A 12,034-nucleotide genomic window follows, 5' to 3' on the forward strand; every position below is an offset into this window, starting at 1 on the left:
TTGAGCTTAAGTACATTTTTTGATCCCCTCGGGTAAAAATTGGATCAATTTTCCCGTGGGGATCTCAAAATGTACTTAAGCAAAACGCAAACTGCTGTGGGATCAGTGTGAGCTAGCTAGTGAGAGGTGGTGGATGGCAGGTAGGTGGTAGTTGGAGGATGGGAGGAGGTGTTGGGTGGGTGGTATGAAGTGGGTGGGTGGGTGGTTGGGTGGTGGTTTTGGTGGTGGTGTAGGTAGGAAGTGGGCGGTAGGCGGGTGTAGGTAGGAAGTGGGCGTGGGGTTGGTGGGTGGGTTTTGTTGGGCGGGTGGTGGTGTAGGTAGGAAGTGGGCGGTAGGTGGTATGGGTGGGCGGGTGGTGGTGTAGTTAGGAAGTGGCGGTAGGAGGTGATGGGTGGGTGGAAGGTAGTGGGTGGGTGGTAGGAGGTGCTGGGTGGTAGGTAGTGGGTGGTAGGAGGTGGTAGGTAGTGGGTGGGTGGGTGTAGGTAGGAAGTGGGCGGTAGGAGGTGATGAGTGGGTGGTAGGAGGTGCTGGGTGGTAGGTAGTGGGTGGGTGGGTGGTAGGAGGTGCTGGGTGGTAGGTAGTGGGCGGTAGGAGGTGGTAGGTAGTGGGTGGGTGGTTGGGTGTAGGTAGGAAGTGGGCGGTAGTAGGTGATGGGTGGGGGTAGGAGGTATGGGTGGGCGGGTGGTGGTGTAGGTAGGAAGTGGGCGGTAGGAGGTGATGGGTGGGTGGTAGGAGGTGCTGGGTGGTAGGTAGTGGTTGGGCGGGTGGTAGTGTAGGTAGGAAGTGGGCGTGGGGTGGGTGGGTGGGTGGTGGTTTTTGGTGGTGGTGTCGGTAGGAAGTGGGCGGGTGGTGGTGTAGGTAGGAAGTGGGCGGTAGGAGGTGATGGGTGGGTGGTAGGAGGTGCTGGGTGGTAGGTAGTGGTTGGGCGGGTGGTAGTGTAGTTAAGAAGTGGGCGTGGGGTGGGTGGGTGGGTTTGTTGGGTGGGTGGTGGTTTTTGGTGGTGGTGTCGGTAGGAAGTGGGCGGGTGGTGGTGTAGGTAGAAAGTGGGCGGAAGGAGGTGATGGGTGGGTGGTAGGTGGTGCTGGGTGGTAGGTAGTGGGTAAGCGGGTGGTAGGTAATGGGTGGGCGAGTGTTAGTGTAGGTAGGAAGTGGGTGGTAGGAGGTGTTGGGTGGTAGGTAATGGTTGGGCGGGTGGTAGTTAGGTGGTAGTGTAGGTAGGAAGTGGGTGGTAGGTGGTGGTTGGTGTTAGGTAATAGGCGGGTGGTAGGTAATGGGTGGGCGGGTGGTAGGAGGTGCTAGGTGGTAGGTGATGGGTGGGCCGGTGGTAGGAGGTGCTGGGTGGTAGGTAATGGATGGGGGGGGGGGGGGGGGGCGGTGGTTAGGTGGTAGTGTAGATTGGAAGTGGGCGGTAGGAGGTGGGTGGTAGGAGGTAATGGGCGTGGTAGTTGCGGGAAGGAAGTGGGCGGTAGGAGGTGGTAGGTGTTAGGTAATGGGCGGGTGGTAGGAGGTGCTGGGTGGTAAGTAATGGGTGGGCGGGTGGCGGTTAGGAGGTAGTGTAGGTAGGAAGTGGGTGGGTGGTAGGAGGTGCTGGGTGGTAGGTAATGGGTGGGCGGGTGGTAGTGTAGGTAGGAAGTGGGCGGTAGGAGGTGTTGGGTGGTAGGTAATGGGTGGGCGGGTGGTGGTTAGTTGGTAGTGTAGGTAGGAAGTGGGCGGTAGGTAGGAGGTGGGGTGGGTGGTAGGTAATGGGAAGTGGGCGGTAGGAGGTGGTTGGTGTTAGGCAATGGGTGGGTGGTAGGAGGTGTTGGATGGTTGGTGAAGGGTGGGCGGCTGGTAGGAGGTGTTGGGTAGTAGGTAAAGGGTGGGCGGGTGGTAGGAGGTGTTGGGTGGTAGGTAAAGGGTGGGCGGGTGATGGTTAGTTGGTAGGGTAGGTAGGAAGTGGGTGGGTGGAGGTGTTGGGTTGTAGGTAATGGGTGGGTGGTAGGTTGTGGGTGGGTGACTGACAGGGGGTGGTGAGTAGCCGGTAGGTGGTGTTGGGTGGGTGGTTAGTAATGGGTGACTGGTAGGTTGTGGGTGGGTGGGTGGTAGGGGGTGGTGAGCAGCCGGTAAGTGGTTTTGGGTGGGTGGTAGGTAATGGGTGACAAGAAGGTTGTGGGTGGGTGGCTGATAGGAGGTGGTGGGTGGTAGGTAGGAGGTAGGGTGGGTGATAAGTAATGGGTGACTGGTAGGTTGTGGGTGGGCGGCTGATAGGGGGTGGTGGGTGGTAGGTAATGGGTGACAAGAAGGTTGTGGGTGGGTGGCTGATAGGGGGTGGTGGGTGTTAGGTAGGAGGTAGGGTGGGTGATAAGTAATGGGTGACTGGTAGGTTGTGGGTGGGCGGCTGATAGGGGGTGGTGGGTGGTAGGTAATGGGTGACTGGTAGGTTGTGGGTGGGTGGCTGATAGGGGGTGGTGGGTGTTAGGTAGGAGGTAGGGTGGGTGATAAGTAATGGGTGACTGGTAGGTTGTGGGTGGGCGGCTGATCGGGGGTGGTGGGTGGTAGGTAATGGGTGACTGGTAGGTTGTGGGTGGGTGGCTGATAGGGGGTGGTAGGTAGGAGGTAGGGTGGGTGGTAAGTAATGGGTGACTGGTAGGTTGTGGGAGGGCGACTGATAGGGGGTGGTGGGTGGTAGGTAGGAGGTAGAGTGGGTGGTAGGTAATGGGTGGCTGATAGGGGGTAGTGGGTGGTAGGTAGGAGGTAGAGTGGGTGGTAGATAATGGGTGACTTGTAGGTTGTGGATGGGTGGCTGATAGGGGGAGGTGAGTAGCCGGTAGGTGGTGTTGGGTAGGTGGTAAATAATGGGACTTGTAGGTAGGGTGGCTGATAGGGGGTAGTGGGTGGTAGGTAGGAGGAAGGGTGGGTGGTAGGTAATGGGTGGCTGATAGGGGGTAGAGGGTGATAGATAGGAGGAAGGGTGGATGGTAGGTAATGGGTGGCTGGCTATAAGAGGGTGGAGGGTGAATGCGTCACTACCCAACCACCATCACACAAATAATTGTCTTTACTTTGACGACCGTGGAGTAATGCCAAAATCACTACAGCGTCAGGTGTTAGAAAAATAGCATGAAAATCATGACGGTGTCATAAGAATGAAATTGATCGGTAGATCTTATTGTTGGTGGAAGGGATTTGATAAAGACGTAATCGAGTGGGTTAAGGCGTGTTCTACTTGTCAAAAACCACCATTGGTGGAAGGGATTTGATAAAGACGTAATCGAGTGGGTTAAGGCGTGTTCTACTTGTCAAAAACCACAAAATATTCCGAAAGGAATAGTTACGTCTACTTGGCCTTCAGCCAGTCATGCTTTTCAGCGTCTTCATTAAGATTTGTTTCATTTTGCAGATTATACTTTTCTGATAATTGTTGACGCTTATTCCAAATTTATAGATATAAAGAAAGATGTCTTCTAAAAAAAACGTGTACTGAGAGTGTGTTAGCAAAGATAGAAGAAATTTTTAATTATTTTGGTCTACCTACGGAAGTTTGTTCGGATAACGGTCCACCGTTCAATTCGTCGGGGTTTATCGAAGGATGCAAGGCAAATAATATCAAAGTGTTGAAATCACCGCCATATCATCCGCAGTCGAATGGATTAGCGGAGAGGGGAGTTCAGACGATCAAAATAATGTCGAAGAAGAATTTGTTTGATGAGCGATTGAGTCCAATACCATAGCAGTGCAAGTTAAATCGAATTTTATTTAATTATCGTAACACTCCAGCTACTTCTACAGGTAAAACACCATCGTCTTTAATCTTTTGTTACGTACCACGAACACTGTTAAACACGAGCAATCCCGTTAAACTATCCATCCAGAACGATGAAAAACACGTAGACAAACCAACAAAATCTTTTCCAGTATCTGAACAAGTATGTTCCGTGTCTTATGAGAAAGGAGATAAAGTTTTGTCATCACGGAATCATCACGATGAATATGTTAAATGGATTCCTGCGTTAGTATTAGAAAAAAATAAGTTCCAATCGATGTTTAATAAATGTGCACGGTAATGTTAGAATGGTTCGTACGAATCAGATTCGGACATCTGACCTATCGGATGAATCCCATCCGTCAGTACCCACGGTCAGTACGCCGGTAGGGAAAGATAAAACAACTGTAAACGCGATAAACAAACAAACGGTTAGTTCGAAAAGAAGACGAAGTGAATCTACATCTCCTAAACTAAGAATATCTAAAAGAATACGCGATAGGGACAGAAAAAACTAACTGGTTATTTAGTTGCTTGTTAATGCAATACATATTGTTTTGTTAGGTTATCTAAAATCTCATTTAAAACTGGGAGAAGTATAATGTATTGTAACACAAGCACGCATACCAATCTTAATAAGATATATTGAAGTCACTAACACCACCATACCTTGTACTGTAAAAGGTGCTCCAGCATCTGCACGAGATCATTCTCGATCGTGAAATAATAAAGGTGACATCCCTAGAACATCACACACTCTACACGAAATATTGCACCGTTATAAACACAAGATGCATTGATTTTTTTTTCTTCGATTCTGCATGCTGCATTAAAGCCCACACCAAAGAATGCGCTGCATGCTTAGAGTACAAAAAAAAACAACACGCACTCGAAAAAAAAGCACCACAATGAATGCACAAATCTGTATTCAAAACAAGGTTGATTGTGGGGAGTTTGATCCATAACTAGAAGATTCACCTCACTGATGTCTGCCAATTTTGCGGATCCAGCATCTATTCCGACTTGACCACCTTCGGAAACAATGATCCGCCATTTTTTTGTGACCCTCCTAACCTTCGCTGATATCAAAATGAGAATAATAAATTCATCATTTGCTCGAGATATTAATATTTTATTGTTTCAGTTACTACTGTGTTGGTTAGCAAATGGTTATGGTGCCTGATAAGTAACTACAGAAATACGGACCAACAGTGCTTCACCAAAAACAAGCTGTTAAGAACAAATATTTAATAAACATAACAGTATGTTCCTATAAACCTAAGTTTGTCTAAGTTGAAAAGCAATTATATAGGCCTAGATTTAGAGTCCATAGGCAATTACAAGGGCTGAATTTTTGCTCACCGAATGTCTCAGACCGTAGAAAGCCATTTTGTAATCAACATGATTTACGGAGCTAGTTGTAAAGCCAAAAAGTAGCATTTATTAATGTAACTATGGACTACAACTAAACGGCGAAGCTGATCGATGCGATATAAAACAATCATATTGACGTAACGAGATTAATAAAAATTTTCATTTTAAATCCCCAAGAGTAAAGACTATTGTGTTCGTTAGTGAACTTTGTTTGAGTGAACACAATTTTGTAATAATTATAATTGTAAGTAATAACAACACATACCTGAGAGTTTCCATCATTCATTCTTCTGGAGAAATGAATGGTTTGTGGCTCCAGTTCGTCATCTGATTCCATTCTACAAAAAAAAAACAAAAAGAAAAATAAAAAAAATCGTTTTAAATTGCAACTTACTAGCCGGGAAGGTTTGCGGAAAGGTTAAGGTATTAGAATGCTAGGGTTGGTAGAAACAAAGTAGAGAGACACTCGACTAACGAAAACTCACTTTTAAGAGCTTAAAGCTGAATTAAATGAAAAAAAATCCTTCTGTGCTAGGCTCAGCGTAACGGACCATCCGCCACTAGCGCTACTAAGTGGAATGTCTCAGCCGAATGGTTTTTGTTGCCTCCCATCCGGTGGGTCACGCCGAATACGTCACGTGAATAATGTGTGCAACTTAGCGAACATAAAATTTCCTGCAGGAACATGTAATATATCCTTCGATGTTTAATAAATGAGAAGGATAACTGGTAGGTCAATAACATTCATACTTCAATTCTTAGGTAAACTTCTTCCGGCCAACTGGATGCAACACTATCATCAACAGTGCAACGACAGGCGGTGCCTCATGTTGAGTGTTTACGGCAAGAATGCGTCACTATCCAACCACCATCACACAAACCGGACGTTGCGTACCAGACGAACGGCTCTGTCCCCGATCCACCAACGATCGATGTGTGCTCACCGGACTATAATTGCCCATTTTGTAACATAAAATACACTACTGCGATTGCAGCAGAACGCTTGCAACAGTCTACAGTCTTGCCGGCATCAGTAGACCGGCTTCTACAGCATTGCCAGCGCAGACCGGACGCAGCTAGGAAAGCAATCGTTTCATGCGTAATTTTGGATACGAAATGCACTTGCTATTTGGGTTATAATAGCATAAATTATCATTTTTATACACTCACCTTACTTTCACTCACATTTGCAATTCAGTGCGAGATAGAAAGGATTCGAACGTGTACCGTGTTCGTTCGCCAACATTGTCGTTAGCTTACAGTCTTTAGCGATCTACACGCAGGAATCGCAACAGGTCGCGAACCGGGTCAGAGTAAGACGGGTGGGTTGTATCGTCACAGAACGAGCCAATATGATGAGTGGATTGAGTCGGAGAGAGCGCGGACGGCGTACGAGGAACGTCGACGTAGAAGACGTGGTATGTGGCGCATGGTACCGGTGTGTGAGACAGTGATGGATCAGAATACCCATCGTATGCCAGGGGCGGAATAAGTTACTCCAAGGACATGCCAGGATGCGGAGCGCGAGAACATTCCCAGCGGCCCCAGTGGTGCATCGGGCACATTACGCGAAGCTACCGACCCGTCAGAAGGACTCACCCCGAGCTACAACCCTATCCCAGGAGAAAGGGTATCATACGCGCGAGTGCCACAAAGTAAGGCGGGACACACGCATCAACACGAGAATAATTCGTCAGAAGAAGACACCGGGAGAGGCGATCTACACGCAGGAATCGCAACAGGTCGCGAACCGCGTCAGAGTAAGACGGGTGAGTAGTATCGTCACAGAACGAGCCAAGATGTGACGGATAACATGCGGTGATAATAATACGGCAAAAACCGTCATACTTGAAATTAAATACATACATTAAAATATTCTTAGGCTGCCCATCAATAGTTACAGTTCAACATTTGAGATTCATTCATATTCAAATGCTATTATTAAACGCTAGAATAGTTGTCCGTTTTTAAATAGCCATTGATTTTGCCGTTGTTTGCAAACAGAATTCATGAATATATGCTCCTTGGGGTTTGTTTAAGCTTAGAGCTGGAATTGTTTATCGTGTGGGCAATGTGTGAAACCGCTTCCAGGACCGCTGTCGCGAGAGAATGAAAACCAGGCACCCGCGCGGCTCCTTCCTCGTTCCTTTTACATCCCCTCGATGGGCCGAGCAATCTTGTTATCCGTCGACTATCCGGCCCAAAACCGGACAATCTTTCGCTTCGTGTCGACTTCGGAAGCGCTCCGTGGCTTGCCGGCAATCAAACCCGCCACGTTATCTGTTATGTAAGCAACCATTTACAAATTTCTAATCATAAAAATTAAGAAATATAAACTTTAGAATAATACATTTGATAAATTAATGTAAAGAAAAATGCGGATACGGACACAATTACGTCATGATATGCTTGTTTTTAATCGAAGAATATGTAACACACGTAATATAAACAAATTGCTAATCAGGGTAGAAACGAAACAAGAAAAATATTTTTTCTCGTATGTTCGACATGTTGTGCGTGTTCGTCCGGTGTCATTTCTGCTCGAGCGCTGTGTAAGTTTCGTATGTTGAACTGCATCACATTCGACAGCTTTCTCCTACATTTGTGCACAATTCTAATGTAATAACTTCAAGTAATTATGACTAACAACAATCATAAAGTAATGTTAATGTAAAACCCCGTCAGAGTTTTATAAAACCCCGGCTTGTTTTAATTTATTCCAAAACTATTACGCAATCCTCCAACGGAACTATCAGACAACACGTCGCGATTCGAGTTATACTGCATGGTTGGTTACTTTTGTAATGGAGCATAAATGAAAACATCGCATTCAAAAAGTTCGTTGAATGTGCAAATTTCCATCAGGATTGTTGCTGATAGTTTTTATGCCAAACAATAATTGTATTAATTATCTGTATTGTTATTATCTGACCTAATTGTTACAATTAGTCACTTTCTTGTATAACACATTGTAGAGGGTGATAAATAATACAAATAAATACTTTTTGCCTCATTTGATAATTAATATTTCTGAATGATTTTTATGACGTTACCATCGTGCCAAAATTACAAAACTGTTTTCGCTTAGAAGATGAAGGCAAGACAGATCAAGACCAAGAACAGTTCTAGAACCAAATTAGGAAGATACCGGTCACGTTTCACTTGTAATTCAAGGATCTCTTCAAACATCCTATCATATTAACAACCAAGAAGTGAACCACCAACTACTGTATCTTATTTAGAAAGTTGAGACATTATTATAAATTTGTTATTTTTGAAATAAATATACAAACGAATATACTAAACGATTAAATAATTCTCAAATAATTGCAGTATAAGTTTGTTATATTAAAGAAGTTTGTTATATTAAAACCCGGTACAGCCACGGTACACTCACACTGTCGTTTCTGCGCGGTTGAAGTTCAAAATCACTCTTCAGCAAATGGTTGTGAGGACGGAGCATCAAAATAAACTCGGTTTATCTGCCCCACTCGGCCAGCGCTGCTAGCGTTTTAGTGCATTTTCGGCAGCGGACGACGCTGGTCGACTGTTTGAAGATGAAGCTAACGGTACGGGTTTTACGTATTGCATAGAACAACAGCCTTTCGCCAACAGTCAGAATTTCTGTTTGGAACGAACCGATAAGAACAGCCTGAGCGATCTCCGTGTGCCAATTTTAGACACACACGCATCACACGCACGTCGAACTTCTTCGCGAGTTTCAGTGGCGCAAAGAATTGTACCGAAAGTGGATCTCTACCGGCGCAGCAAGGGGAATATGGATCGAAGTGAGATTTCGTGTCCAAGCGTACGATCGTAAATCAACGTAATTGCCGATTGACGGCGCTATTTTTAAATCATTATGATCTTACATGGTCCGTTTGCGGATTAGCCCTGGATTTTTCGTGTGAATGCGTGAGTGCGCGTGTGTGCAGATGCAGTGCTGTGCTTATGCTAACCTCTTCCAACGTTGGTCGAGTCGAACCGTAGCATAAGACCGTCGTAGCGTGTCTAAGTGTGTGGGCGGCAGCTTGTAAACAAAGCGATCGTATAACGCGGAAACCACGTGCCATCGTAGACAGAAAGATGGTTTTCGAATCTCCCAGCGCGCGGAATGATGAATTGGCTCGACGATTAGAGAACTATTATCATATTTTTATGTTAGTATTGTAGCGCCACGTGATCAACCCTCTGCATAGTTTCCTCCATTCCAGATCATGCGGAAGCCGCCACTTATGCTGGTGGCGATGTTCATGCTCACCGCTATTGCCGGATCCGATCCCGTGCCCGGTGAAGTATCCACGAACCAGGACATACGCGTGCAGCTGGACGATGTGAAATCTCATCTGAACCGCTTCAATGCACACTACCTGGTCAATCTTGAGCAGCGCATTGTGACGCTTCTTACCACGATGACGAGTTTGGACGCAAACGTGAAAACGTTGCAAGAGAAGTCGCAAATTTGGGATGTGTTCCAACATCACATCGGTGCCTGGAGCGAGCATATCAAATCCGTCGACAGCAAGCTGGACATTTTGCGCAAGTAAATAAACCGTGGCGCTGAAGTATGGATTTTTCCAACCGATTCCTTATTTTTCCGCCTTCTTCAGAGCACACGACACACCTTCGCCCACGCTTGAGACGCGCCTCTCCAGTCTGGACTTTAAGGTACAACATATCTTCGAAAAGGTCGATGTGATCAACGAGAAGCTGCACGACATAACGAAAACCGTGTATGCCCTGTCGAGCAGCAGTGCCAACAATCGGGGCCGGCGTAACGATCGCTTAGAATCGGCAGCAGAACAAGCGGCGATACTGACCAAAATTGGCCATCTGCAAAAGCAAATTAATCGAATCGAAAGCAATGGCAACAGCTGCCAGAACAAAAACAATGGCCAGGCAAATCGTGCCAGCGTACCGGCTAAACTTCGAAAGGACGTGTCGGATTCCGACGAGGAGATGGATGATTTTCTGGACAAGCTGACGGCGAAGAAGTTGCGCGAAATGGTTTCCAACCGCAAGCAATGCCGATTGTTGGACGCACTGACGGGCACGGTGCGTTCGATCGAGGATCGCACAGTACGCATCTACGATTTGGAGGCGAACCAGTTCGAGCAAATTCTGTCTTGCTGCCAGCGTACGAATCACGAGGTGGCCACGTTCACAAACAGTGCGGATATACTTTTGAAGCGAATCGAGCACCTGGTGCTAGACGTAGACAGGAAGGTGGAAAAGCGGAACAATTTACACTGCACTCAGAACGGGAAAGGTGCCGATCAACCTGTGGACCCTCCCGTCATGTCTGTTAGCAATGCGCAAGTGGACGAAAGTTTAGATGCCTCCGCCCATGTCGATATTGGAAGCGGCAGCGAAGAATCAAGTACCGACGCGGACGCTAATGTCGTAAGTGCGGGAATGATTGAACAACACGAAGAAATAAGCTTCCATCATCCGGACAAGGATGGGTGCCATCAGATACTGAAACGTATCAGCGGTGTGTACACCTTTGCGGAGGTGGAGCTTAACGAAGCTAGGCGAGATTACAACCGACGGTACTGTGAGTTCGCAACGGATGGCACCGCGTGGACAGTGATCCAGCGCCGCAATTTATACGATCTGCAGGAAAACTTTAACCGCTCATGGAATGAGTACAAGTACGGCTTTGGCGATCTGGGCTATGAGTTCTGGTTGGGAAATGACTTCATACACAGGTGATAAAGTGGTAGTGACGCACCAAGCATATCCTGAGCATACCTTTCGTTTGCAGATTAAGTTACGATGACAACGTAGAGCTGCGAGTCGAACTCGAAGATTTCGAAGGCAACAAAGCATACGCATCCTATGGCACGTTCCGGATCGAGTCGGAAAAGTTTAACTACAATCTTATGGTGGCGGACTACCATGGCAATGCTTCGGATGGTCTCGCCTATCACAACGATCACGATTTTAGCACCTACGACCATACAAGTGATAAATCGATTGACGGTTATCCGTGTGCTCTTACTTTCGGCAGTGGTTGGTGGTTTAACAGGTAGGCGGTGTGATGAAATCAATTCTTTTACACGTGTTTCACCCAGTGTTCGCTATCCCCGCAGATGCGCCGCTTCAAACTTGAACGGGAAGTATTATCTTGGGAACCATCAGATTCACAAATCCACCGGCATTCTATGGGAATTGTGGCATGAAGATTATTCGCTCAAAGCAGCAAAGATGATGATACGTCCGAAGGACGCATGGAACAAGGACGAGGACGCGACGGATAATGATGCTCCAGTAGATCCGTAAAGTGTACCAACAATTACTTGAAGCAGTTATTGCATTATTTCATGACCAATCTGTCTAGTAGCTTATGTATAACAAATATATTCTAAATGTTAAATGCAACCAACAAGCTTATTTTGAATTGCGTGATGGTTTTTATGATCGGTGATGTCATCAATCTTTTGCATCCGTATCATGAGTCATAAGAGTTGCTAAATTGTACTACGCTATCATTAAGAACAGAACCATCCCTTAGAAATGATTAATGTCTGGTCAAGTAGCATCAAAGTTCTTTAGTTGTAGTGAAAATCTTAACGATAGCGTATTAGAGAATATTATCCAAAATCATTTACGCACTGCCACATTATTCTTTTATGTCTCTACTAATCCCAGTCGCAAATCTTTTGCTGCTAAGGTTAATTCTAATTAAGGTTCTTATCGACGAAGAAGATACCTGTAGCGTGGACTTATTTTATCAACATTACAACCAAACTTTCTTACTCCAATTCAGCAGTTAATTCATTAGTGCTATTTTCATTCTTTTTTGCACCTCGAAACTTTGCAAATTCACTTCAATTCCCCGCCAGTTGCCATCAGCTGCGCATGATTAATTTTCAAATGCAATATTAGCAATTACTTCATGTACAACTCATATTG

General features: G+C 46.1%; 1 protein-coding gene across 1 annotated transcript; it reads left to right on the forward strand.

Annotated features, from left to right (window-relative positions):
• Nucleotides 1–8,673: 8,673 nt before the first annotated feature.
• Nucleotides 8,674–11,401, forward strand: LOC128708352 (angiopoietin-2-like). Its single transcript, XM_053803326.1, has 5 exons — nt 8,674–8,685; nt 9,331–9,659; nt 9,727–10,827; nt 10,884–11,147; nt 11,212–11,401. The coding sequence occupies exons 1-5, from the start codon at nt 8,674–8,676 to the stop codon at nt 11,399–11,401; spliced, it is 1,896 nt and encodes a 631-aa protein (XP_053659301.1).
• Nucleotides 11,402–12,034: the final 633 nt, after the last annotated feature.

This window comes from Anopheles marshallii, chromosome 2, assembly GCF_943734725.1.
Source record: "Anopheles marshallii chromosome 2, idAnoMarsDA_429_01, whole genome shotgun sequence".
NCBI lineage: Eukaryota > Metazoa > Arthropoda > Insecta > Diptera > Culicidae > Anopheles > Anopheles marshallii.

Coding starts and splice junctions, on each gene's coding strand:
- LOC128708352 (XM_053803326.1), top strand. Junction 9,660..9,726: donor AAGCTGGACATTTTGCGCAA/GTAAATAAACCG, acceptor CGCCTTCTTCAG/AGCACACGACACACCTTCGC. Junction 10,828..10,883: donor GGAAATGACTTCATACACAG/GTGATAAAGTGG, acceptor TTTCGTTTGCAG/ATTAAGTTACGATGACAACG.